Source organism: Pongo abelii, chromosome 14, assembly GCF_028885655.2.
Source record: "Pongo abelii isolate AG06213 chromosome 14, NHGRI_mPonAbe1-v2.0_pri, whole genome shotgun sequence".
NCBI classification, from domain to species: domain Eukaryota; kingdom Metazoa; phylum Chordata; class Mammalia; order Primates; family Hominidae; genus Pongo; species Pongo abelii.
The window spans coordinates 107,884,948-107,911,695 of NC_071999.2; the positions used below are offsets into that span (position 1 = coordinate 107,884,948).

General features: G+C 36.8%; 1 protein-coding gene and 1 long non-coding RNA gene across 2 annotated transcripts in view; both read left to right on the forward strand.

Moving 5' to 3' along the window:
* ITGBL1 (integrin subunit beta like 1) overlaps window positions 1–26,748 on the forward strand; it is a 261,142-nt gene that overhangs the window by 225,383 nt on the left and 9,011 nt on the right. The window contains exons 8-9 of the mRNA XM_024230736.3: window positions 10,224–10,340; window positions 24,606–24,752. Coding sequence (XP_024086504.1) covers window positions 10,224–10,340; window positions 24,606–24,752 — 264 coding nt within the window. The remainder of the gene's footprint in view (window positions 1–10,223; window positions 10,341–24,605; window positions 24,753–26,748) is intronic.
* Window positions 16,074–20,246, forward strand: LOC134759907 (uncharacterized). The gene is made up of 2 exons (XR_010136819.1): window positions 16,074–16,207; window positions 16,558–20,246. It is a non-coding gene; the product is annotated as an uncharacterized LOC134759907 (long non-coding RNA).

A 26,748-nucleotide genomic window follows, 5' to 3' on the forward strand; every position in this document is an offset into this window, starting at 1 on the left:
TTTGCTCATTTATTATTAGTTATTTTTATTTTAGCTCGTACACATAGTAATGTTTTCTTAATGTCTATATTATTTGTACAAATATTTTGTCCTTGTTTATCGTTTATATTTTAGTCTTAGTTTATTCATTTCTCTATAGAAATTGAATATTGAATATTTATGGTCAAATTTATTAATGTCCTTTATATTTCTAATTTGGTGTCATATTTAGAATAGTTTTCCTCACCCAAGTGTTATGAAAACTCTCACCTATATTCTTGTCTGGTTTTATGACTTAAACTTTTACACTTGAATGTTGAAACCCCTGGAAATGTATTTAGTTGTAATGAGTTAAGTAAAGGGAATGAATATTTTTGAAACATGGCTCACCAATTTTATCAAACTTATTTTTTGAATAATCCATTATGCCCAGAAAAGTATATAACATAAATTTATAGCATTATGAATCATATAAAGTAATCACATGCCCAGGTTCAGAAATAGAAGAATGCCAGAATCCTAAAAGCTCCATTCTCACTTCTCTGAAATCAGCATACTCTCTCCCTAAAAAGATAAACTTTATTCTCATGTTCATGTAATCACCTCTATACCTGTCTTTAACGTTTTCTGCCTAGGTATATATTCCCAAACAGTGTGATAGTTAGACTTGACTTTTTTGGAATTAATCAAACAGCATGCATTGTTTTATGACTGAGTTCTCACACTCTACATTATGTTCTTAAGACTCAGGAACTACGTTGCATGTATTTGCGATTCTTTCTTTTAATTGCTATAGTGTTTCATTTAAGAAAATAGCTGATATGTAAGTATTCCGCAATTGATGAACATTTGGGGCATTTCTCCTTTGAAGCTGCTAAGAATAATGTTGCTATGATTATTCTGGAACATTTCCTGGTTCACATGTGTATGCTTTTTTCTCTAGGGAACTTACCCAAGAATTAAATTGCTGATTCTTAGATTATGCATGCCAACTTCACTAGATAATGCCAAACAGTCCCCAGAATATTCTACCAATTTATATTCTCACCCTCTGCAAAAGTCTTATCTGTATTTCCAAACCATTGCCAATGCTTATTAGGGTCAGTTTTTAAATGTTTGCTAATCTGACTGGGTTGGGGCAGAATCTTTTTGTGGTTTTAGTTTGCATTTCCCATGTGAATAAGAGGAGGAGTATCTTTTCATATATTTACTGGCTGTACAATCCCATTTGCTGAAGTGCCCATTCAGATCTCCTGCCCATGCCTTTAATGGATTGTATGTATTTGTTGTTGTTGTTGTTAAAGTTCTTTAAATAGTTTGGATATGAGACAGTTGTCGATATGTGTGTCACTGATATCATCTCTCATTCTGAGGCTCACCTTTTCACGCTCTTATTTTCTAATGTACTAGAGCTCCTGATTATAATTCAAATGGTTAGTATTTTCTTTTTTAGTTGTTTACTCCAGCACCATTTATGTGAAAAGTCATCTTTCCTTTGTTGCTTTTCAGTGTCACCTTGTCCTAATCCAGTATTCGTATATGCAAGGCATTGTTTTTGGATTCTCTATTCTATTCTGCTTGGTCTCCACTTTCACCAAAATCCAACTTTTATAATTACTGTGCCTTTAAAATAAGCCCTGATATCTATTTCAAAAGGTATTTCTACCTTCTTCTTGTTCATAAGTATTTTCGTTATTGGTGCTTTCCATTTCTGCATAAATGTCATATTTGGCTTTTAAGCTTTAAAAAATCCTGATAAGATTTTGGTTTGTTTAAAGTTTGCTTTAAATTGTACTTTGCTGCTATGCTTTTGCAACACAAGGTGCTTTCTATCTTTTACTCATCTATGTTTTGCACAGTTCCTATGTTACTCCTTCCGGCAACCACCACCACCATTGCTTTCCCCTATTAGAATGAAGCAGTTCTAACTAACATTGAACTTACATTGAAGCTATAGATCAATTAGGGGATATTTGGTATTTTAACAATATTGAATAATAAGCATACAGTATTTCTTCACATTTAAATCTCAAAGCTTTCATTTGTCTAATGCTGTATATACATATGCGATTTATTTTTGTATTTGTATGTATGTTTGCTATAGGGCAACTAATATACTCTCTTAATAATCTATACGATTTGTTAGTAGTTTTTGCATTGTCTGCATGCACAGTTTTTGGTTAAGTAATTTTTGTTTCCTTCTTTCAATTCTTTATGTCATCTTTTTATCCTTACCATATTCTACCAACAAAGATATCTAGTGCAATGTTGGATAGAACTAAAAGATAAATTTATCTTTCTCTTATTCCTAATCCAAATAGAAGGTTTTAAAATGTTTACCATTAGCACCAACCAATTATTATTATTTATTAAGTGCATGCATTTCCTTTAACATTTTTTCTCTCTTCCTTTTTCTTCCTTTTTCACTACTAAAACACTTTATTTACTATAGTTAGAGGACATTTTATTTGGTTGAATAATATAAAATTGATGACGTCTGACTATTTTTGACTTATAAAAAGAGTCATTTTACATTGTTCAGCTTACCTGTTATGACATTTCTCCACTTATCTTCCATAGATGCACACAGATTTTATTTTTAAAGTATTTCTGAATATTACCATACTTGTTATTTCAGACAAATTTGAGAATCATTTCATCAACTTGAAAACATTCAGTGAGTTTGATTGGTACAATATTGATTTATTAATTCAGGAAAAATCAGACACTTTTCTTAATAAGAAAGTATGTCCTTTTTAAAATTATAAGTCTTCTCCTATGGCCTTCACTATGAATTTATATGCAAAGTTTTATAAGTTCATTTATTTTACGTTGCTGATATTTTTGTACATGAAACAATTTTCCATTATATTAGGTTGGGTTAGTGTTGGCACATAAAATTTTTTCATTTCTGTATGTTAATTTTGTCACAAGATACCTTGCCAAAATGTTTTATTACTTTAAATGCATTTGTAATTTTTAAAATCTTGGGCATAAAGACAGACCATCTGCTAATAATGATCTTGGCTCTTTATTATATTGTTTGTCTAATTTTTATTAAATTGCACTTAAACTATAACAATGGTTATTATAAACATCTTCCATTTCTAACTTAGATCACTCCCTGTTAACCATAATGTTGGATTTCTTTTGAAAAGATTATTATATATACCTATTGGCATTAGTATTTAAGCAATTTTCTAGAATAGTGTCTTCTCAGGGGATGACTCTAGGCCAGTGATATATTTGAGAGTGTTCATCATGTAAGACAGTTGTTTAATCCATGGGATAGCAGGAAATTTTGGAAAATATGGAGGAAAGAAGGTTCAGGGCTGAGCCATGGGATAATACAAGATTTAGATATTTGTATAAAGATGAGAATCCAGTAATATAGTCTAAGAAGAATTCGTAATCCAATAATAGCTAATAGAAGAAAGTATTTCCCAAAAGGGCAGGGTCAACTCTCAAAAGCTTCTGAGAGGTTAGATAAGATGGTACAGAGAATTGGCCACTGGGTTGGGGTCATTGGAGACATTGCTGAAGAAGTACTTGTCACATAGCAGTATCTTGAGGTAATTGGATTGGGTTGAGATGAGACTGGAGTTAAGAGAACAGCAGCTAACTTCTTTTTGGGAAGTTTACTTTAAATTGTACTTTGCTGCTATGCTTTTGCAACACAAGGTGCTTTCTATCTTTTACTCATCTATGTTTTGCACAGTTCCTATGTTACTCCTTCCGGCAACCACCACCACCATTGCTTTCCCCTATTAGAATGAAGCAGTTCTAACTAAGCCTCCTTTTCCTCCTCCTTATTCCCCTGCTTCTCCTTTTAGCTGCCTTTGAGGTTTAGTTTCTCATATATGCCAACCATATAAAGAGAAAAAATAATATGATGTATTTTTCATGGATTATGCTGAGATAATTTTTGAAGGCAGTTCATTGTTAGTGGGAAAGGGTGCTGTGGTCTATAGGTGAGGTCTGGAAGGATTTCAGACAAATATTCAAGTGCTGACTAATTTATAAACCCAGAGCAGAGGTTTTACTTCCAGAATTATTTTTACATATAATATATTCAATCTAATAGCATTAAAATGCTATTCAAGAATACACATAGCATTCTAAAATTTTAAGCTTCCGTTTTAATGAATACTTTAAAGATTTTGAGCTAGCCGTATAGAAGATTGGGTTTAAGGTTAGAATGAGATAATGTGGATTATGTTGAGATAATTTTTGGAAGCAATTCATTACTAGTAGGAGAGGTTGCTGTGGTCTATAGGTGAGGTCTGGAAGGGCTTCAGACAAATATTCAAGTGGCAACTATTTTATAAACCCAGAGCGGAGTTTTATTTCCAGAATTAGTTTTACATATAAAATATTCAATACACAAAATGCTATTCAAAAATACATATAACATTATAAAATTTTAAGCTTCCTTTTTAATGAATACTTTAAATATTTTGAGATAGTTATATAGAAGATTGGGCTTAAGGTTAGAATGAGATAATGTTCTAGTAAATTTTAGCTGTCTATATGTTCTATAAAACAATTATTACATATATTGTGACCTTTTAGTTTTATACTAGTAGCACTTTTTTATTATGAAGTTAGTAATGCTGGTCAAAATGTTTAGGGTTTAATTTTAGTGATATAATCATTCCTCCACATTTTTTGGTAGTCAATATGCAGTAAAATGAGGTAAATGCTATAGAATAGCAGACTTTAGAGACATATATATCTTTTATTTAACAGTGTACTCCCATATCTAATCGTGTATTTCATACAAAACAGATTCTTAAATATTTGTTGAATTTTATATAAAATATTTTGGAGTAAGTGAATCAAGGTTTTCACATTTTAATGTAGTTCTTATGAGAAAAAATGTACTCTAAGGTGAAAATAGACACTTTATCTGAATTGTATATCTTAATGATTGTGGGAAAATATAAATTTAAAGAGATTTAAATAAAGAGTTTTTATTAAAATGATTACCTGCACTGCTCAGGAGGCTGAGGCAGGAGAATTGCTTGAATCCAGGAGGCGGAGGTTGCAGTGAGCCGAGATCATGCCACTGCACTCCAACCTGAGTGACAGAGCAAGACTCTGTCTCTAAAAAAACAAACAAAAAAAATGGAGTGCATGAAGAATTTACTCTTTTTTACCTCCCTGTCTTGACTTATAATTCGTCTATATTTTACACAAGTTCAGATTCTGAACTTGTTTGAATTTTCAAGTAAAATCTATTTTGATCGGAACTTCTAAAAATCTGCCTTAGTTCATTATTCATCTTTGATAGCTTATAATGAGCTTTAAAATATAATTCATAAAAAATGCAGTTCTTTATGAAATGATATCATTGGAATGATTTTGTATGTGCCTAAAGATTATCTACTTTATTAAAACTTAATAAGAGTAGGCAGACTCAATGTAGAGTAAATTTCAGATAAATTTTGGTTGGATGATATTGATGATGTTGGTTGAATTAATTTCTTCTCACACAGTTATCTCTATGCTCCTTTCTGTCTGTTTCTGAATTGTCTTCTTGCAAATTACTTGCTTTATTTTTATTTCTTTGGGTATCTCTTTTTTTAGATTTTCTTTTAAATATGTTGTATAAAGTAGCACAGTGCTAGAAAGGCAGATTTCCATTTTCCTTCTTTCTCATGTATGAGAATATTAATTTGGTATTGATTTCAGAAGCCACAGTTGTATCTCCATAACAGTAAAACAATCACTGAAATAATAATAATATCATTTAGTAAACAAAAGAAAAAGATTGGACTCAATTTCTTATCTGAAATCAAGTCAATAAACATGTATGTCAGCGTCCTTCTACTACATTAAGGGAGAACTTAGTTGGCTGCTAACAAGATACAAATCTCACTGTTAGTCTGGACCATAGTGATTTTATCACTTACGATTGGGTTGAGGCACTTGCTTATCTAGTTTAAACTTTGCTTTCAGTATTCTGCTAGGGGTATAGACAAAGAGCTGTGGGATCAGAAAGGTGACAATTCTTCCAGATAACCAACCTGGGATGGCAAGGAGGGTTTCAGAGGAGATTAGATTTGCGCTGGCTATGGAACACTGAGTAGGACTTTACAGAGAAAATGGTGGAGTGCACCACAGAGGGAAGAAATAGGGAACATAAAGTTTCTGAACATGAGTGCACAATAATTGCTGGATATATACTTGAAAAGGTTAAGTTGGACCGTGTGTGGAAAACTCTGTTGAAGAATCTAGTCTTTGCTTTGAAGGTTACATGGGGCCATCAGAGGGATTTGTGCAAAGAAATTACGCAATCATATGTATGTTTTAAAAAAGTGGATTCTGTGGATTTTCACAAAAGACCCAAGAAGAGGAGTAGGTTTGTGAATACAGATGATGAATTTGTCATGGGACATATTTAATTGATCTGACCGTGGAAAACACAAATGAAGGTATTCAGGCAATTGGAAATGAATATCTATTCTGGGAGAGATATACCATTTCAAATTCAAGTTCTACCATTAATGCTCATGTATTGTGTGAATATTTCTAAAGTATTTATATATGATTATTGTTTAATGCACATGTTCAATAAATATTGATTCAAAACATTATGATTGCCGGGCATAGTGGCTCACACCTGTGATCCCAGCACTTTGGAAGGCCAAGGCGGGTGGATTGCTTGAGGTCAGGGGTTCAAAACCAGCCTGGCCAACAGGTGTAACCCTGTCTCTACTAAAAATAGAAAAAAAAAAATCATCTGGGTGTGGTGGCGCATGCTTGCAATCTGAGCTACTCTGGAGGCTGAGGCAAGAGAATTGCTTGAACCCAGGAGACGGAGGTTGCAGTGACCCAAGATTGCAACACTGCACTCCCAGCACTCAAGCCTGGGTGACAGAGTGAGCCTCTGCCTTAAAAAAAAAAAAAATTATGAGGACATGTAAGAAGCATAGTTAATTTTATTGTATTTGTGAAAGTGTGTGAGTAGGAGGATGCCAGTGTCACAGATTTGGTGAAGTTTTCCTTGGACCTTGAAGAATGATTGGAAATTTACCTGATAGGTATATGATAATGACTGAAACAAAATTGGTAGTGATTTGTGGTAGTGGCTAAATAGAAGTTGTGAACTGAGGCAGCAAAATAATAAACTTACAAAAAAGTCCCGACTGCTCAGGAGGCTGAGGCAGGAGAATCGCTTGAACCCAGGCGGCGGAGGTTGCGGTGAGCCGAGATCATGCCACTGCACTCCAACCTGAGTGACAGAGCAAGACTCTGTCTCTAAAAATACAAACAAAAAAATATGGAGTGCATGAAGAATTTACTCTTTTTTACCTCTCTGTCTGCAATAAATTAGCCTTTCCTAATGCATTATATTTTAATTTTTAGATTTTTAAAAAATGTTGTGGATATATAGTAGGTGTATATGTTTGTGGGAGACATGAGATGTTTTGATATAGGATGCAATGTGAAATAAGCACACCAGGGAAAATGGGTTATTCATCCTCTCAAGCATTTATCCTTTTGAGTTACAAATAATTAAGTTATACCTTTTAAGTTATTTTAAAATATACAATTAAGTTATTATTGACTGTAGTCACCCTATTGTGCTACCAAACAGTACGTCTTATTCTATTTTTTGTGCCCATCGTAATACGTTATTTTTTATTTTTGTCAGAAGCCACTGTATCTTATAAACTGTATTAGGGTTGCATGCAAAAGGTTAATTCATCTCCTATTTGCCTTAGTATTACTCATTTTAAAACTCCAATAGATACATGGTGAAAAAAGAATTGGAAATTGGTTACTATATTCTCTGATATTTTAAAAAGATATGTGAATTGTTATTTGTCAGGAAAGAAAATGTGCCGACGCCAGAATGTTAACACTTTATTGTCTAACTTTACACAAAAATACAGGACAGAAATTATCCACAATGAAAACAATGGAATGTTGAAATCTGAGCACATATGCCAGTGTTTAGTTCATCTTTTCTGAAGAGGCACAGAAGCCAATGAGGCACATTCAGGAAAATTACTTAAAATGTGAATTACTTAAACTTACTTAAAATGTGAATAAATTTGTCACCATAAATACGTATCCCCTGAAACGTAGAAACTGGTTCTATGTAACTGGAATGCATTGCCCCTCAGGAATAATGCAACTGATGTTCATGGCTTCCCACATCTGTCTGTGAAGGAACAGTTCACCATAACCAGACCACACTGCTGATGGTACTACAGTTTGCCTCTTTCTCCCCACGGCCTGCATTATTGGAATCATTTGCACATCCACCCATGAAAAAGATTACAGCATTTATGCACATTGGAAGGTGACTGGAGTTCAGAAAACTAGGTTCTAAAACCAACACTACTAATAGATAGAGAGCTGGCCTTGGGCAAATCATTTAGCCCCAGCATGCTTGAGTTTCCTCATCTATTAAATAAATTGAAGGAAGTCATGGATCCTTCTGACATTTTACCAAAAAAAAAAGTGTATTGGTATATTTTTCCAAGGATAGATCTGTGTTCTGCCAGTTATGGTTCCTGATTACAAACAACAAAACCAACTTCATTAAAAGGGATAAAAAATATTTTATTAGAAGGCTGTAGGCTCAGAATGCAACTTTGAACAATTAGCTCCTGCAGCAACCTGGGGAAGCAAGGCACTGCCAAGAACCAGTTCCTGCTGCCATCACTTCTGAATGTCAGCCACTGCAGGCTGAGCTTCACAGCTCCCAGAATTGCTATGCTATTGCACTTGCCACGCTGCCCACAGACGTTGTGCCTTTGCTTTCACCCTCAAGTATCAAAGCCCTGACCAAGGGTATCTGATGTGTCCCTGTTCTGGCTGCCAGGGTATAGGAAGAGGGAATATCGTTGAAGGAGGGAAGCCCCTGCCTCCTGCTGAACTTGGGACTACCTCCAAGTAGAGATTAGTTGAAGGTCAGCCAGCACAACACTGTATTGCCATGTCTTTCACCAGATTCTCAAAGGGATTGTGACCCCATCATGTCAGCTAGAAAATATTATGAATCATTGCATTAGATTATCTTTAATTACAGCTCTGAAATTATATGATCCTAAATACTAATTTTTCTTTCCCCCATCAACCACCAACTCAGAATTTCTTTAACAAGATACAAGTTCAGCAACAGAGTGACTAACAACATTGCAAGGTCAGCCCTGAAGCATCTTGTGATTATTTCAGTGGGTGTGTAATTATGATGGTTGGGCTAATGACGGAGAGTAACAGATGTCTCGGAGCACTGTCACCCAAGCGAATTTCTGGCAAACCAGTAGTGATTCCTCAAACAAAAGAAATTTACTTTCTCATATAGCCTTCTGATGCTGCATTAGACGTACATTAAGATGCAATGTGGTTTAATGGTTAGTTGTGCAAACTTTGAGGTAATGAGAATGTATGTAAATTTTGAATCTATTTCTTCCTAGCTGGTTCACCATTGGAAAGTTACTTGGCCTCAATATGTCTCGGCTTCCTGTTAGTAAAACGATTGTAATGATTCTAGTCAGTGTGTGGTACTGGAAAATGAAATGATGTCATGAAGGGAATGATAGTGTTTGACACATAGTTACCACTCAATAAATCATGACGAAACTCAGCATAATGGGACTAGTTAAGGGGTTCCCAAACGATGAACCAAATTCATTGCAAAAATATTTATAATTTTAAATTTTAAGACGAGGATAATAAAGATATTTAGGTTATGTGCTTTGACATATGTTCTGTGCTAAAATGAGTTCTATGAACTATAAAATTGACTACAAATAGTCACTAAAATAGTACATTGAAATATTACCTATGACCACTTTTTTTTTCTCATGGAGCAGATAGACCCAAGATTAAAACATTTTAAAATGACCACATCATACTAAATTATGTCAGTATATATAATGTATTATGTTATGTTCAAGGGATCATCAAGATAAGTTGTATATGAAATAGCCAGAGAGTTCTATAATGGATTTATTCAAAAATGAATGAAACAAAAATTAGAGAATAGCAAATGTGAATGACTTCTGAGACAGCAACTGCCACTTCCACTAGAGACCACCAGGGAATTTCTTCTTGAACTTCAGCTTACCTTAGGGAGGTTGGAAATGTGTATTTGTGTAACTATTATCAGGCACAGACTAGAACTGTTCTAGGAGATTTGGGTTTAATAGTGTGCTTGCCTCCTTGAAAGCCTTAGTGATTCCGGGACTCACCTCATAAGTGTGCACTTTCTTTATACTTTCCAGGTAAATGTGAATGTGGCAAATGCACCTGTTACCCTCCAGGAGATCGCCGGGTGTATGGCAAGACTTGTGAGTGTGATGATCGCCGCTGTGAAGACCTCGATGGTGTGGTCTGTGGAGGTAGTAACCTTTCTCATAGCTGTATGCTACCTGCATGCCACTTGCTTTACCTGCCTTTCTTATTCTACTGACTCTTGCTTTTTCAATTGCTGTTAAAAATAAGATAAACAGAAAGCAATATACCATTGAACCTAAAAGCAATATACAATTAGGTTTGTAATGACCTTTATTTCCCTGAACTCTTTATTTAGCAGGTATGTGAAAGTACACAGTACACTATCAATAAAAGATCATTGAATCTAAGTACTAAGATACCTCATGATCGTGAAAGGTTTTGGGGCAAGTCAGCATTTTAACATGATGTTCATTACTTTATTTATAAACACTGGTAGGAGAAAGTATAGTATCACCCACAAACTTGAAAAAATAGAGTAAGATTACACTTAAAAATCACAAGAGGTATACACTCAGATTCCATGATGCCTCTCATACCCAAACAAGAGCTCACTGGCATTAATAAACTGTCCAGAGAATGAGTGAGGCAGATAGAAGATAGTGAGCAGAGGTAACCCACAAAAATGAGAGTCCCAGCAGTAGAGTGCTGATCTGAGCACCTCCATGGCCAGGAATGAGGGTCAACATTATTCTTGTATTGCATTCTTGAAAAAGTTCATATCGCTGCGGTTGATGCATGTGAATTACAGATCTTTCCACGTTTCCAGTATAAATGAAGTGATGTGGACATGGAATTACATTACAAGAAAATAATTATATCCCTTTATTGGGGGAAAGAAACAGACTGTGTGTCTTTTCTAACTTTTAAGTTCAGGGATACATATGTAGGCTTGTTACATATGTCTTATTGGAGGGTAGAGGGTGGGATGAGGGAGAGGATCAGGAAAAATAACTAATGGGTCGTAGAATGTGTGTCTTAATGGAAGGCTGAGGCACCATCCATCCATCCATTCTATCTATCTATCTATCTGTCTGTCTGTCTGTCTGTCTGTCTGTCTATCTATCTATCATCTATTATCTGTATATCTATTATCTATCTATATCAATCATCTATATGCCTGTTCTCTTTCTAACCAACGATAAGACATTTGAAACCTGACAAAAAAAAAATACTTTCTTCTTTCCTTTCTCTGTGAGTTGAGGGGAAAAGCCCTTTTAACCTGTTTATGCCCGAGGTTAGAATTTTTTGAATTTTTGCAGTCAGACCTTGGTGATGACCTTGAGCAGTAGGATATAAATAACTCCCACATGCTTAGTGTTCCAATAATGGAACACCAGGCATAAATTCTTAAAACATCTGCTGTGCTGGGCGGTTTATCTTATGCCATTGTCATGGCAGCCACTCTAAGAGATTGTTTCTACCATTTTTTCTTTCATAAATGGAAAATTGAGTGAGGTTGGAGAAGTTAACATCCCATAACTAAAATGTGGCAGACCCAGAATTTCAGCTCTGATATTTAGTTCACAGATTGTTCCTTATGTCACAGTTTTCACTAGAGTGACACCAAAGTGTTTTCACAAGATGTCAATATTATTCTTAGATTAAATCTTCTATTCACTGGTATTAGTTACCAGAAATACCTATGTAGGTTTTACTCTTTTTGTTTGTTTGTTAAGGACATGACATATATTAACTCATTTAATTCTCATAGCAATATGTATGTATGTATATATACATATACATGTATAAAAAGCTTGCCTGGCCCCTAGAAAGTGCCATCTACATATCTCTGCTCTTGTTACCATTGTTATTTTTTTTTTCTTTTCTTTTCTTTTTTTTTTTTTTTCTTTTTGAGACAGAGTCTCACTCTGTCACCCAGGCTGGAGTGCAGTGGTAGAAGCACAGCTCACTGAAACCTCAAACTCCTAGGCTCAAGCAATCCTCTGGCCTTAACTTACTGAGTATCTGGGACCACAGGCACATACCACCACAGCTGGCTATTTATTTTTTGTAGAGATTGGGGTGGTCTCACTAAGTGGCCCAGGTTGATCTTGAACTCCTGGGCTCAAGGGATTCTCCTGCCTTGGCCTCCCAAAGAGCTGGAATTATAGGTGTGAGCCACCGAGCCTGGACAGAAATGGCTTTTGTATGTTTTTTCTGCCTATTTGTTGCTTTGGAGTAATCTCAGTCTCTTCCACTTTCATATTTAGGTCAATGTCTCTCGAAATGATTTATCAGCAATCAGTCATTCTTGGCTTTAGATTCTTTTCAATTTCTAATAAAATATTTTCCCATGGAAATTCTTCCAAATTATGCATGGTTTAAACTGAAGTAATTATTTATTTCTTCATTAACTAAACAAATATTCGTTGAGCATCTACTATTTGCCAGCACTAGACATTCAGTGGTGAACACAGAGCATTTGCTCTCCTGGAGCTTATGGTTGAGCGTGAAGGGAGGACATTGAGAAAGGAATGAAAAGGAGCTGAGTGATCTGAAAAGAGATTTGATTCAATGGAAATATACATAACAGGGGGATTTAACATAGGCTGAAGGCTAAGAAAGACTTCTCTAATGCCTTCATATCTGGATAACAACTATGTAACGCAGACTACGTGCTTTACAGGTATTAACTACACCTCACAACAATACTTGGTAGTAAATAGGATACATGGAACTTGGCCAAGTAGGGGAAGTGGGGTGCAGTCAGAAAGCAGCTTGTGCTCAGTTATGTGGGAGAAAAGAGAGTGTGTGGCGTGTGCTAGGAACATTTGAGGTCCAGAGAAAAACCCTGTGTGATTGCAGATTAGAAAACCAAAGGGAAAAGAGTGTGACATGTTTTGTAAACATGTTAATAACTTGAGGCTTTACTCTAAAGGTGACAGGAAACTAAAGGAAGGGCTTAAACAGAGCTTAAACATGATCACAGTGTTTTAAAAAGTACTTCTGGTTGTCAGATGGAGTATGGATTGCTCCAAGGACTATGTGTGTTTGTGGGTTGGTAGGTGAATCTGGATGTTAGGAGATGAGCCCTGGTGAGAGACGAAGGTGCCTTAGCTGGATGGAAGACAGTAAAGGTGGAGGATCTTGAAAGTGTTGGAGAACATGTTAGAAGCAATGTGGTCAAGAGGCTAACAAAACCCTTCACCCTGCTGCAAGAGACTCCAGCACTCTGTTAAACTCCGAGCTCTGGTTCCCTGGCAACAGATGAAGATGGTGCATTTCAGTGTTAACAAGCAACATTGCTCGTAGTCAAAATGATTTATGATTGATAGGTTTCAACTACATTGGGAGAGATGATGAATTGAACTACAAGCAGCTGATGGGAACCTCATGCTTTTGGATTTCATAATGTCATAACTCTGCCAACAGTCTTGTCCCTTGTGGGCTCCTTGAAAGCTATGTTTACGGAATCATCAGGAAAGATTTTGGCTCCTGTTAGGCGTGCGACTTCTTCTAAGCCAGAAAAGCCTCAACATCTGTGCAGTGTGGATCTCATCTCTGTGCATATGGGCTGTGTTATCCCAAGAGAAAATAATCCCCAATTATATGAGTTCATCCTCATGAACTCCTGCAAGAACTCCCATGGGTATATCCTGGTGCCTGACGGTGCCCTGCTGGTAAGATGTGGCTCCTGTCCCACAGCCTTAGAAGGAGACTGGTGGCAAGTGTCAGCCTGAGAGCTTAGTTGAAACTTCGAGCTCCCTCCCCAGAGTACAAGCATATTTAAGGAAATTCACGATTGCACAATATGAGGAGCAGGGTAGGATCAAGGATGATACCAGGTTTCTGGTTTGAGCAACTGAATGGTGGAGGAGACTATGCTTTCTTGACCAGTTGTCTCTATTTCTTGAAAAATTGGTTTCTTCACAGAGAGCAACAGAGATGGAGAAACTTGGATATGTTGCTCCCTTTGGAACATATCCCTTGGGTATGTTTGTTCCCTCTCCCTGACATTCTAGTCCTTATTGTCACTTCTCCTTGTGAATAACTTATCGTCTTTCCATTCTTCCATGATTTTTCCAAATTATCTCCTATAGGAAGCCTCTCTGAAATGATGTCCTACTTCCTCTATACTGCACCACCTGCATCATAGTGTGATGAAGTTGTGTTGAGAGTGTCCCTGTGTCCCTTTCCTTTAAGTCTATAATTCTCATGGATATAATCAATCTCTCTCATTATCATATGCTCAAAGCTAGGATAAAGGTTAATGCTCAATATTTTTATTTGAATAAATGATCAAGTAAAGGATTCACGATTAAGTTAAGGAGAATGAGAAAGGAAGAACTATTCCAGTTTTGGATACAGGATTCTTCAAGTTGAGGTGAGGATGTGATTTGGACCTTGAACAACTAGTATTTAGATGTGCAGAAATAGAAGAACATTTTAGGCCTGGGAAAGCTGGGCAAAAGCACACAGGTGAAAAGATATTTATTAGATATTGAAGGAATATATCGATTTCATTTTTTTTTTACATCAAGAGCTCTTTCTCAGCTGCTTCTGTACCCATCATTAGAAAGGATTTTTTTCACATATTACTTACTCATGTATTGTTTATAATATACATTATGTCACCTTCATTTCTTACACTTGGCTCATCTTTAGATATCAGGTCTTCAAAAATATTGTTAATGTTTTTGCTTTCAAAATTAAAAAAATAAGTAGAGAGAAATGGAAACCACAAAATAAAAATCACCCATTAATTGATCATCCTAGAATAATATCTGATGACACTATGTTGTATTTCTTCCTAGGTTTTGTTTCTGAGGAGTAAAATTATTTTCAAAATATAAATTCATAAATCTTCTTTGGGTATTTTGATATTTTGTCCAGAGAAAGTCCACATTGTATGGTGTCCTCAGTTGCTTTAGTGTACATGGTGTGCACTTTGTTGCATTTTTTCATGTAAGATTTAAGTGAGAAGAAGTAACCATTTTCTTTGGAATTAAGTGAGGCAGTGCCATACAGCAAGATGAATGGGAACCCTGTATTCAGACAGACCAGGATTTTAATTCTGGCTCTATTTCCTGCTTACTGTAGTAACTTGGACACGTTGTTTGTCTTCTCTGCTTTGGTTTACCTATGTATTTTTGGCCTGTCTACCTTGGTTTACTCCTATATACAATAAGGATAATAATCCATTTGGCTTTATGGAAAGAATGAGACATAAAGACGGAAATGTGCCTGGTACTATGTGCCAGTGGATATTTGATGAATGCCCTATATCTGTAATGAAAATAAAAGATTGTAGTGGCCATCTGCATTACAGAACAAAATAATACATCTGTCTCAGGTATCTGGAAGCGCTAGCTGCAGAGCGTTTTGGAAGGAAGTTGGACTCACACAAATCAGCAGCTCTGTACCTCGGGGAGGAAATTGCAGCTGGTTTTTCCAAAGCAATTAGTTCCCCCCCATCATCTTGCCAGTGGAGAACAAATCTTACTAATACAAGAGTGTGAAACACACAGACATCATCCCTCTGTTATGGCTTCAGAGGATAACAAAATAGAGAGTCACTCATTTTGGTAGTATTTTTAGTTCTTCACCAGACACTAAACCATAAGATCTGTGGCCTTTCACATGGAGAATATAAAACCTATATATCCAACATGTGGCCAGAGAGTAAAACATGGTACCTGACTCCAAAACCAGGGACTGTCTTAGCATTTTAGCAAACAAACAAATAAGTAAAATGAAAAACATGTATAAACTTAACTGATCAGCAGATGCATGAGAACTAAGAGCCAATAGTGTTTATCCCCTTTCCTACCAATAACACTAAAGATGATTAAACCAATTCTGATAGGTTGGATAAATTAGCAATTGTACCTGAAGGTGAATGTAACTAATTTCATAATTTTTACAGTTCAGTTTCGATTACACCAAAATTACAACCTGGAAAAGAGTCATGAAAATGACTAGCAGAAAGAAAATCAGCATGAAGTGAGATCATTCTTCATTTAATTAACTTGTGAGTCATGTTCAATCATCATAGACTGTCTGTGGATGTTCTCAAAACATCTTTATTAAAAGAAAATGTTATGCGACCTATGCATGCATAGATTTATTATCAGATAAGTCACTATTTATAAAAAGCATGATTTGTCCAGTGATAGTTCCTAAGATTTATTTATTTTATTGGTATATTATTTTAAGATTACACAAGTGAAATATATTCACATACTGGCGCATGTGTGTTTAATTGTTTAGCCTAATATAAGTTAAATCAGAGACTTCCCTCCTGTGTGCCATATACCTAGGGTGAGAATAAGAACTAGGCTGCTTATTGCTTTTCTTCTTTCCTCTATACTCCTGGAATAGCTACCCATGAGTCCAATTTAAAAAACAAGAAGGGATAATGAAGAGCCACCTCTTAATTACACAATCAGTTCACATTTCTTCAGGGAGTTCTCTAGTTCATCGCTGCAATTTGAAGGAGATCATGCCACCTGAGAGTATGAATTCAGTGACTCCCAGGCACTGACGGATTTCTTGTATGAGGAAGAGATCAGATCACACACTCAGACTAAGCCTTTCTTAAATGGACAATACAGTCAGAATATGATTGTCTCCAAATTACATCTTAAAATTGCACACCTGTTTCGTGAATTTGTAAGTGGATCAGTTAGTCCTGTGTTTGGCTGAAGGTGATGGACACAAATACTGAGTCTTCAGGTTGTCATTCCAGGGATGGATGGTGAGGCGACTGCCTGAGCACCACAGTGTCCCTGAACCCCATCTCTCTCTTCTGCTCTGCCCTTCCAGTATGACGTTTATCATTGTTATGGTTTGGCTGTGTCCCCACCCAAATTTCATCTTGAATTGTAGTTTCTATAATCCCCAAGTGTCATGGGAGGGACCCAGTGGGAGGTAATTGAATCATGGGGGTGGTTTTCTCCATGTTATTCTTATGATAGTAAGTTCTCATGAGATCTGAAGGTTTTATAAGGGGCTTCCCCCTTCACTCGACTCTCATACTTCTTCGTGCCATCATGTGAAGAAGGACATATTTGCTTCCCCTTCCACCATAATTGTACGTTTCCTGAGGCCTCCCCAATCCATGCAGAACTGTGAGTCAATTAAACCTCTTTCCTTGCAAATTACCGAGTCTTGGGCAGTTCTTTCAACACAGATGTTATTATCAATGAATGGTCTATGTAGATGATTCTCCAACAGTTCTGCCACTCCTGGGTGTTCCTCTTACAGGTCTAAGTGGCAACACAGTCATGTTCGTGAGACAAAAGATAAATAAAACTACTTCTATGGTCTTATTTTTTAAACTCAAATTTCCAGGAACATTCCACTTAGTAGACCTCTAGTATGGGACACGCTCCTTTGTCATTTCATGAGACAACACAATCTTAGTTTTCTCCTTCCTTACTGAATGTTCTTGTCTGGCTTCTCTAGTTACCTAACTCTAAATATTGGGGTCCCCAAGACTGATTTCTCCCTGGATAGCTGCTTCACTTCTAGGGCTTTAAGTGCCATCCACATTTGTAAGCTCCAACATGTGCATGCCTAGAGCCAGCACTAACCTCTTCTCTGAGCAGCAGCTTGTGCCTAGCGGCTTACTTGACCTCACTATCTCATTGTCTTAAGAGTATCTGAAATACAAGAGGTTCAAAACAGAGCTGTTTTTCTGCCTTCAACCTCTTTCTCCTGAAGTGCCCCTACCCAATAAACAGCATCATTATTCACACTATTTCTTCTAGCTAGAAAACTTGTCTTTCCCTCACTTGCCACATCCAATCCAACATTGTGTCCCACATGTACAGGCTCCATCACCAAAATAGATTTCCATGTACTTCTCTGTGTTTCCACTGCCACCACTGTCCTTTAAGCTTCTATCACTTTTCACTTCGAAAACAGCAAGAACCCTCTAACTTCCCCATACTCATTCCTCCCAACATACCTTAATCTGTCCCACCTAGTTGCCAAATGAGTTTGCAAAGTGTAAACTATATCACCTCATCACTCACTTCCTTGATATCCTTCTGTCATTTCTCAATCCTCTTAAAATAAATTTAGATTTTTTTTTTTTTTTTACCAAGAGTAAACCATTTGCTATGTTCTCATTTCTGAGAAGGGAATATTTCTCCATCTTCATTATTCAATGTTTTTAACTTAGTATTCTTCAAACACGTTGGCCTTCTTTTACTGCCTGTAACATGCCAAGCTATTTCTTGTCCCAAGAACTTTTCATTTGTTTTTCTAGGCTCTGTTCCTAGAACATTGGCTGTCTGGCTCCTTCTCATCACTTGGCTGTCACTGAACCCTTCCCTGACTACCCTAGTTAACAGTGTTCTTGCTGTTGAATATACTAGCATTTTCTTTTTGTCTTCTATTACTCAAATGTTGCTTATCGTTATTTTCTTCCCTAGTAGACCATAATTACCATGAAGACAGGGCCAATGCCTATTTTATTTACTGTTATATTCTAAGCTGTTAATACAATTCCTGATACATAGAAAATATTTCTTGAAGATATAACTAAATTATTAGAGTTTATAAAAAAGAGCGTATTGAAAGTTGTTTTTTTCTTAAGTAAAGTCATATAAATGACAACTCAAAGCATTTGAATATTAATGTATTTTGATGATTGGCCGAGCTAGATACCAACTTAACTTCGTGGAAGGATATAATAAATTAGCTAATAATAAAAAATCATCGCCAGGCACAGTGGCTCACACCTGTAATCCCAGCACTTTGGGAGGCCGAGGCGGGCAGATCATGAGGTCAGGAGATCAAGACCATCCTGGCCAACACAATAAAATGCTGTCTCTACTAAAAATACAAAAATTAGCTGGGCGTAGTTGCACATGCCTGTAGTCCCAGCTATTCGGGAGGCTGAGGCAGGAGAATTGCTTGAACCTGGGAGTCAGAGGGTGCAGTGAGTCAAGATTGCCACTGCACTCCAGCTTGGTGACAGAGCAAGACTCCATCTCAAAAAAATAAAATAATAACAAATAAATAAATAATCATCTATTTTCTTGCATAACATTTTATATTATTTGCAATGAGGTGCCATACAATTATTCTTAATAATATCTTAAAGGCAGAATATCAACTTTTAAAAGGGGAAAAATTGTCTCATACTACAACATGGAAGGATCTTTAAGATATTATGTTAAATAAAATAAGCCAGTCATGAAAAGAAAAACACTGTATAATTTCACTTATATAGGTATCTAGAGTAGTTAGATATATAGACAGAAGCTGGAATGGTGATTTCCAGGAGCTGAGAAGAGAAGGGAATGGGACTTACTGTTTTATGGGTGCTTAGTTTCAATTTGGGAAGATGAAAATATTCTAGAGATGAATGGTGGTGATGGTTGTACGACAATGAGAATATACTTAATGCTACTGAACCGTACACTTAAAATGGTTAAGATGGTAAATTTTATGTTATATCTATTTTACCATAATAAAAAAATTGTAGAAAAAAGTAGCTATAGGTCTACTTTAATTATCTGTTTCTTTTTATGTGGGTTTTAATAGATTGTGTCTTTCATGGAATTGGTCCAAATGATCCAGGTTATCAGATTTTTGGACAAATCATTGTAATATTCTATTATTATCCTTTTAATGTCCATAAGGTAAGATATAATCATCTCTCTTTTAGTTTTTATATTAAACATTTGTGTCTTCTCTCTTTTTACTTGTTTACCCTGGCCTAATATTTATCAATTTTATTGATCTTTTCAAATAGCCAACTTTGTTTTATTGATTTTCTCTGTTGATTTTCTATTTCCAGTTGTATCGATTTGTCATGGAATTGATTGTATTTCTTTTCTTATGACCAATTTAGTTTTATATTGCTCTTCTTTAGTGTTTTAAAGTGAAAGATTACATCACTGATTTTATATTTTTCGCTGCTTCTGATTGCATTCATGCTGTAAATTTCTCTCCAAGTATTACTCTTGCTGTATCCTACACATTTTCATAAGATGTATTTTCATTTTCCATATAGTACTAATTAAATTTGAAAAAAAAGGCAGAAAACAAAAAAAGAATATTTTTCTATGCAATACAGATTAAATGATTTCAGTTGTGTCAAATTGTTGACAATTCTTACCAACCTAGGGTCAGTAAGAAACATGAGCATTTGAGAATTTCATAGCCCAGTTGAGCTGGTACTAGAAGCTCTCTTTCTCTTCATTTTTGGTTTCTTGTACAACAGATTCTCTGCCTTCAAAGATGGACAACTTTTTATTTAACTCTTTAAGGACATCCGGATTTTAAGTAGACTTTGGTTTTCATGGAGAAGTAAAGATGTATTCAATTTAACAATTATTCGTTGAGTAGATAGCTGCTAAGGGGTACCAGTTTCCTAACTTGGCTCTACTCTACAGTTTGATTTGTGGGTAAAAATGAGAAAGATGTTTTGAAAAAGACAATTTCAATCTCCTCCAAGTTTTTGAAGATCCACTGTGTCTCAGGCATTACGCTAGGCACTCTGAAGACTACAGTGCTGACAGAAGTAATACTCAGAAAATTCATAGTAGAGTAGTGGATTCATTTGACAGATAACTATATACCATGAGATGGAAGTCAAAACAGTTCCACAGGAGGTAAAAAATAAGATAGAAATTCAGAGGAGAGACAGTGAGTCCCACTTAGGGATATTAGGAAAATCTTCACAGAAGGGTAGTCACTTTTTGCTGAGCTTTGAAAATTACTCAGAACCTGAATGCATATAGTAAGGGAAAGGTACTTCTACCTCTGCAAAAACATGAGGTCAGAAAAGCATGACAAATGTGCAGGAAACAATGAATGGGCCAGTTTGGTTAAAGGGAGAAGAGAAGGAATACAACTAGAAATGTAGCTTCTGTTTTTCAAGAAGCTAAAACATAACAAAGGCTAGAGTAGGTAAACTCTATGCCATGAGCATTAGGAAGTTATACAGGACTAAATATCAAGGCAAGTTGTGCTGTAGGAATCTACGAGCCAGAGTATTGGAGAGACATGACAGGAAGTTTTTTCCAACGTTGTGATGGTGATGTAAGTGGGAATGTTGGAGGTGGTTTCAACAAGACTTGACAACACACTGGATGAGGGCAGTAAGGGAAATTCAAATGAGACTCAAAACATCATGAACTGGTTGATTGAAAGGATAGCTGTTATATTAAAAGAAATGAGAAAGACAAAAAAGCAGCTTTTGGAAAGAAAATCATATATGGATGTAGGAGATTGGTCAGGGTGGTGGGAAAAATTGTAGAAGATGCAAACCTTCTTGGAAGGCTGGAAGGTTTTACAAAAGCTTCGGAAAAGGATTTGGCTGAAGGCAGCCAGATTCTCTTAGCCGGTGAAACTAATCTAAATAAGTAAGTTAACATAGGCCTTGGAACCTGGCCTTTAATCATCTGCGTGCAGGACTACTCTCTCTGGGGAGGGGAGGGGAGGGGAGCGACCATGTAAATTGCCCACAAGTGTGTTGACTCAGAGCCTTTGTGATTAAATCTATACTGAATAAATGCCCACAGTGCCAGCTTGTCAGGGCCATGGCTGCTGACTCTTTACAGCACCCTCCTTGGTGTCTGGTGTCTGTGAGCAGCCTGGTCCCCTAGCCCACTCTTTCACTGGATACCTGTGTCTGGGTGCGTTTGTTCATCCGTCGTTCCGCCAGGGTCTATGGGTCGGACCCTGCCTATGTAGCTCTGGAGGTATTAAGTGGGGATGCTAATAGAACACAAAGTGTGGAATCATGAGAGGGGAATGTAGGAGAAAATCAGGGGCTGGAGATACAGCCCTGTGGTCTTGGCGGTTATCTGAAAGCCCAAAATTTAATGGATTTTTCAAAAGAGAAGTTATGGAGAGATTTAAAAAGATAATTAAAGATAAACATTGGGTGAATACCTGCACTTATTGGTTCAGTTAAAAGAAAAAAAAAAAAACGGTAGAAGAATAAATAGAGACAAAGGAGGAGTGTTGAATGAGGCCAAGAGAATTTTGTGGCGTGCCAATAGAGAAGAGACTTGCAAGGAGAAAGTGCCTGTGATATCAAATATATACCTTCAAATGATGTGGTGGTTGAAAGAGACAAGAATTAAGAAATCCTGCTGTGTCTCACTTTCTAAAGTGAAATATAGAAAGAAGCAAAACAACACATTGGGAAGAGTGTAGACATTGGAATCAGAGGAACTAGAGTCATTTACGATCCTGTGTGGTTGAACTATGTGATTGAGTTGCAAATTACAGTACTTAATCTCTCTGAAGCTCAGTTGCCTGACTGTAAAATGGGATAATACCAAACTTCAAGTCTGTATTGAGAATATATTTAAAACATCACCACATGTTATCTCCATTTATATCTTTATTTCATCTTCTGCAAAGCCGAGCCACACTGCATGGTGAGTTTTCACTTTGTAGACTTCCCTTAGATTCTCAGGCTGAGCCAATTATGGGTCACATGTTTACATGCGTGCTACTTTTAAACTTTAATGGTTTCAGTTTTTGGGTTTTTTGTTTGTTTGTTTGTTTGTTTTTACTTTGCACTTAAGCTAGGTGAAAAATACCACCATTACTTCGTTTATTTATTTATTTACTTTTTTCCTTTTTTGCTAACCTGTGTGACAGGAACAGTCATTAGCCTTAGAAAGTGCCAGAGCAGTTGCTGATTGAGTGCATGTTAAAGGTATGGCAGCGACATTTTTCTTGCAAATTTAGTAGTCCCCCATTTGTATGCGATGTTTTTCCCAAAATATTTTTTAAAAGAATGTCAGACGTTCCTAGTACCCTGTCTTTCTTTCAGGATCCCAATTTTCTCCAGGGGAGTAACATATGCTGGGTTAAAAAAAACACTCTCCCAGACCTTCTCTGGCTGTCAGGAGGCACTTGTTGCATGGCCTGTGAGGTAGGGATGTGGTATAACCCAGGGAAAATCTCTCTTATTTAATTTAAAAAGCAAAAAAAAAAAAAAAACAAAAACAAAAATAGTTTTCCAAGAAACCCTCTCCAGGAGACTTCTGCTTACCTCTCAGTGATCAAAAACCTTTTCACCACAGTCACTTACCACCTCCTACCAATCCGCATTCTCGCAAGTGTCCTTCACTCCATTTACTCTACTGCATTTTTCACCGTATTTCTCATGCCAAAACTTGGGCTTCTCCACCAGTCTGCCACGTTCATGCTCTCAATTCTCACAGCCATCTAGTTCATTCTCCACTAAACTGTTAGAGGGATTTCTGTAGAAATTAAAGAAAATCCTAACACTCCTAAAAAAAAAAAGAAAAATTAATTATAATAATTAATTGCAAACCATTAAGCATTGGTTACTCATGCTCCCTGTGGAGAGCTGAATGGAGGGGGAGCAGATGGAGCAAGGTTCACTCCTGAGGATCCTGCCAGAGCAAATGGTCAGGAGAGAATGGTGTCAACAGCTTCAGAGAGGCTAATCAGTGTGAATGATGAGCGTATCTGTCCCTGGGAGAAGAGCAGGGACCACTTTGTCCATGGTGCTTGATTTTGTATCCCCTAGTGCATAGCAAAATGCTCTGTTCATAATAGATACTCAGTAACTCTTTGCTAGGCAAATAGTTGATTCAGAGAGACCCTGCCGTAAGGTAATGTACATATCAGGAAAAGGAATAAAAGGTTGAGCGGAAACTGAAATGGAAGAAATTGAAATGGAATATCATGCAATCTAATGGTGTGTTGGTGGCAGGCAATAAACAGGTGTACATCCTGGTACATAGCTGTCATAAATACAATGTTGCATATATACCAAAAGATAAACATCTGAAAAACCAGGAACCAATGTCAGGAACCAAACCAAAAAAAAAAAATGTGCCAAACATGAATCCAAGCTAATGTTAATTTTTATGCAATAATAGAGAGACACCATTACTTCCACTTGTATCTGTTGTTATTTGTAAGCAGAGAGGTATACAGATAAAGTAATATAGTGCCAAATGCCATTTGTATGAAAGTTACCCTTTTGTTTTATTAGTAAGCAGTAGGAGAACAATCAGTAAATACTGCCACCAGTGGTAATGTGACTAGCCTTGCAAATTGGTCTGGATGGCATGGTGTGTGCAATGAAGAATAGCGCTAAGACTCCATACTGATAAAAATGCAAATGAAGAAATATTTTCTATCAAGAAAGGTGGTATAATTCCATTTAAAATTATTGCAAGATTTCTTTCCCTCAAGTCATCTCGTATGCTACATTCAAATTTATTATGTTAAGCTAGAACTCTGTTGTAAGTTCTTTCAAACAATTACATGCCAAATTGACTACGCATAAAGCAGAATGTGTTGGATGGGAAATGAGATCCTATGGTTTACACATTTCTTTCTTAAAACTCTCTGCTTCAGCTGGTTATTTCCTCATCCTCTCCTCTCACTCCTTCCCTGTGGTTGCTTCACAGGCCACGGCACATGTTCCTGTGGTCGCTGTGTTTGTGAGAGAGGATGGTTTGGAAAGCTCTGCCAACATCCGCGGAAGTGTAACATGACGGAAGAACAAAGCAAGAATCTGTGTGAATCAGCAGATGGCACATTGTGCTCGGGGAAGGGTGAGTATCTCTGCTGGTGCCTGGACTCCATTCCTGTTCTGACACATGATTTGTAGAACAGCATGTAGCAACTGTCTTTCCCAGACTGAACTTTGCATGAAAGCAAACCACTATGTCCTCTGCTGTCCCCAACTTGAAGCTTGAAGATTAACCAAATGAAGTTTTGGACCTAAGAAAATGAAATGCATATGAGAGGATTCATGCAGAAATGTCCTTGTATGCAAAGTTATTGCTGAATGAAATAGAAGTAATACTTTTATAAAGAAATTAGGACAACAAAATATACCAGATACTAAATGGACCCAAAAAAGGGGAGAAAAGGCAAAAGAATGATTATTGGGCTCACCTCTGAAACAACACAGCTCAGAACTACAGAAAAGTAATCACAAGCATCTGAGCTGCCCAAAGATATGACTTTGGGAACTTCTGGGGCTAAATTATTCAGCTGTATGTGGAGCAGGGGAGGATTGAAGGTGTGAGAAGACATAAAAGGAGACAAAATGTTTAGTTTAATTTAGTTTAATTTTTTAGAAAGGAAAGAAAAGCTATGGGGGAGGGGTAGTATCCCACAAGTCTGATGTAATTTTCTTTGCCCTAAAAATCACCAATTGTTCCAAGTAAACATGTGCAGCCTGATATAAGAAAATAGGTAATTGTTCGGTTGGGCACCGTGGCCCATGCCTGTAATTCTAGCACTTTGGGAGGCCAAGGCGGGTGGATCACTTGAAGTCAGGAGTTCTAGACCAGCCTGGCCAACACGGTGAAAAACACAAAAATCTACTCTATTAAAAAAATACAAAAAATTAGCCAGGCATTGTGGCTCACACCTGTAATTACAGTTACTTGAGACGCTGAGGCAGGGGAAGAGCTTAAACCCAGGAGGTAGAGGTTGCAGTAAACCAAGATCACACCACTGCACTCCAGCCTGGGTGACAGAGCAAGACTCCATCTCCAAAAAAAAAAAAAAAAAAAAAAAAGATAATAATTAAACAAAGAAAACAAAAGCCTGCCTGCCAAATAGTTATAATCTACAAGTTGGTTGAATAGAAGCCACCAACCCAATAAAACTTTTGCCATGGAAACATATTAAAGGAAAAAGCAAGCCTTCCCCATCTCCCATCCTATACACATGCACACACACACACACACACACACACACACACACACACAAATTGGAAGAGGTTTCCCCTGAGTAAAGAATACTAGTAGATTAAATTTTGACCACCTTGATTTTGATGTTTCTGTATACTGTTCTTGAAGGGATTTTAAAATCCTGCCATTGTACTGCATATGGCATCATCTAGAAAGCTGTTGTGTTCTTCTTTGCTAGTGACTAGGAAGACACAGGGAGCCTCAAAGATTCTCACCTCATGTCTGGGGAGTAGCGCTTCAAAGAAACTGAAGTTAGGGGCTTCCCAGCTCTCCTCTTCAGCTCAGTATCCTCTTTACACCACAGACACACTTTTTTTTTCCTACAAGGCACAGCTCTGGCTGAAGCTTCATTTACCCTCAAAACCTCTGCTGGTCAGGATGACCATGTAAATAATTTTCTGAAGAAGACAGCAAAGCAAAAGTGTACTAGAGACACTGAATCCTGTTGCCAAAGAACCATACCAGTGAGGCTGCCACACACACGAAGGAAGGAGGTCTCTGAAGCAAGATGTGCCATGTGTCCCCTAAACAGTAGCTTTTGTTTTGCCTCGTATGCAAGACCAATGCTATCAAGTTGAAAGAGACTTTTTGGCAGAACTTCAGACATCAAAGAGGATGGATGCTGTGACTATCTGTGGTGCCAAGAAGGGGGATGAAAATGAATGCAAATGTATTCACTTCAATAGATGACAGTGTCCTTGGTTTCCAGGAATTCTGTGTTCAACACTTGTGTTTGCAATGCTCAGGCAAGGAGGCCATGCCATCAACCTAATGCCATTACAGCAGGCAGGTGGAAAATGAGTTTGAAGCAATCGCTTTGTGCCTTGTTTGTTCTCTCATTAAT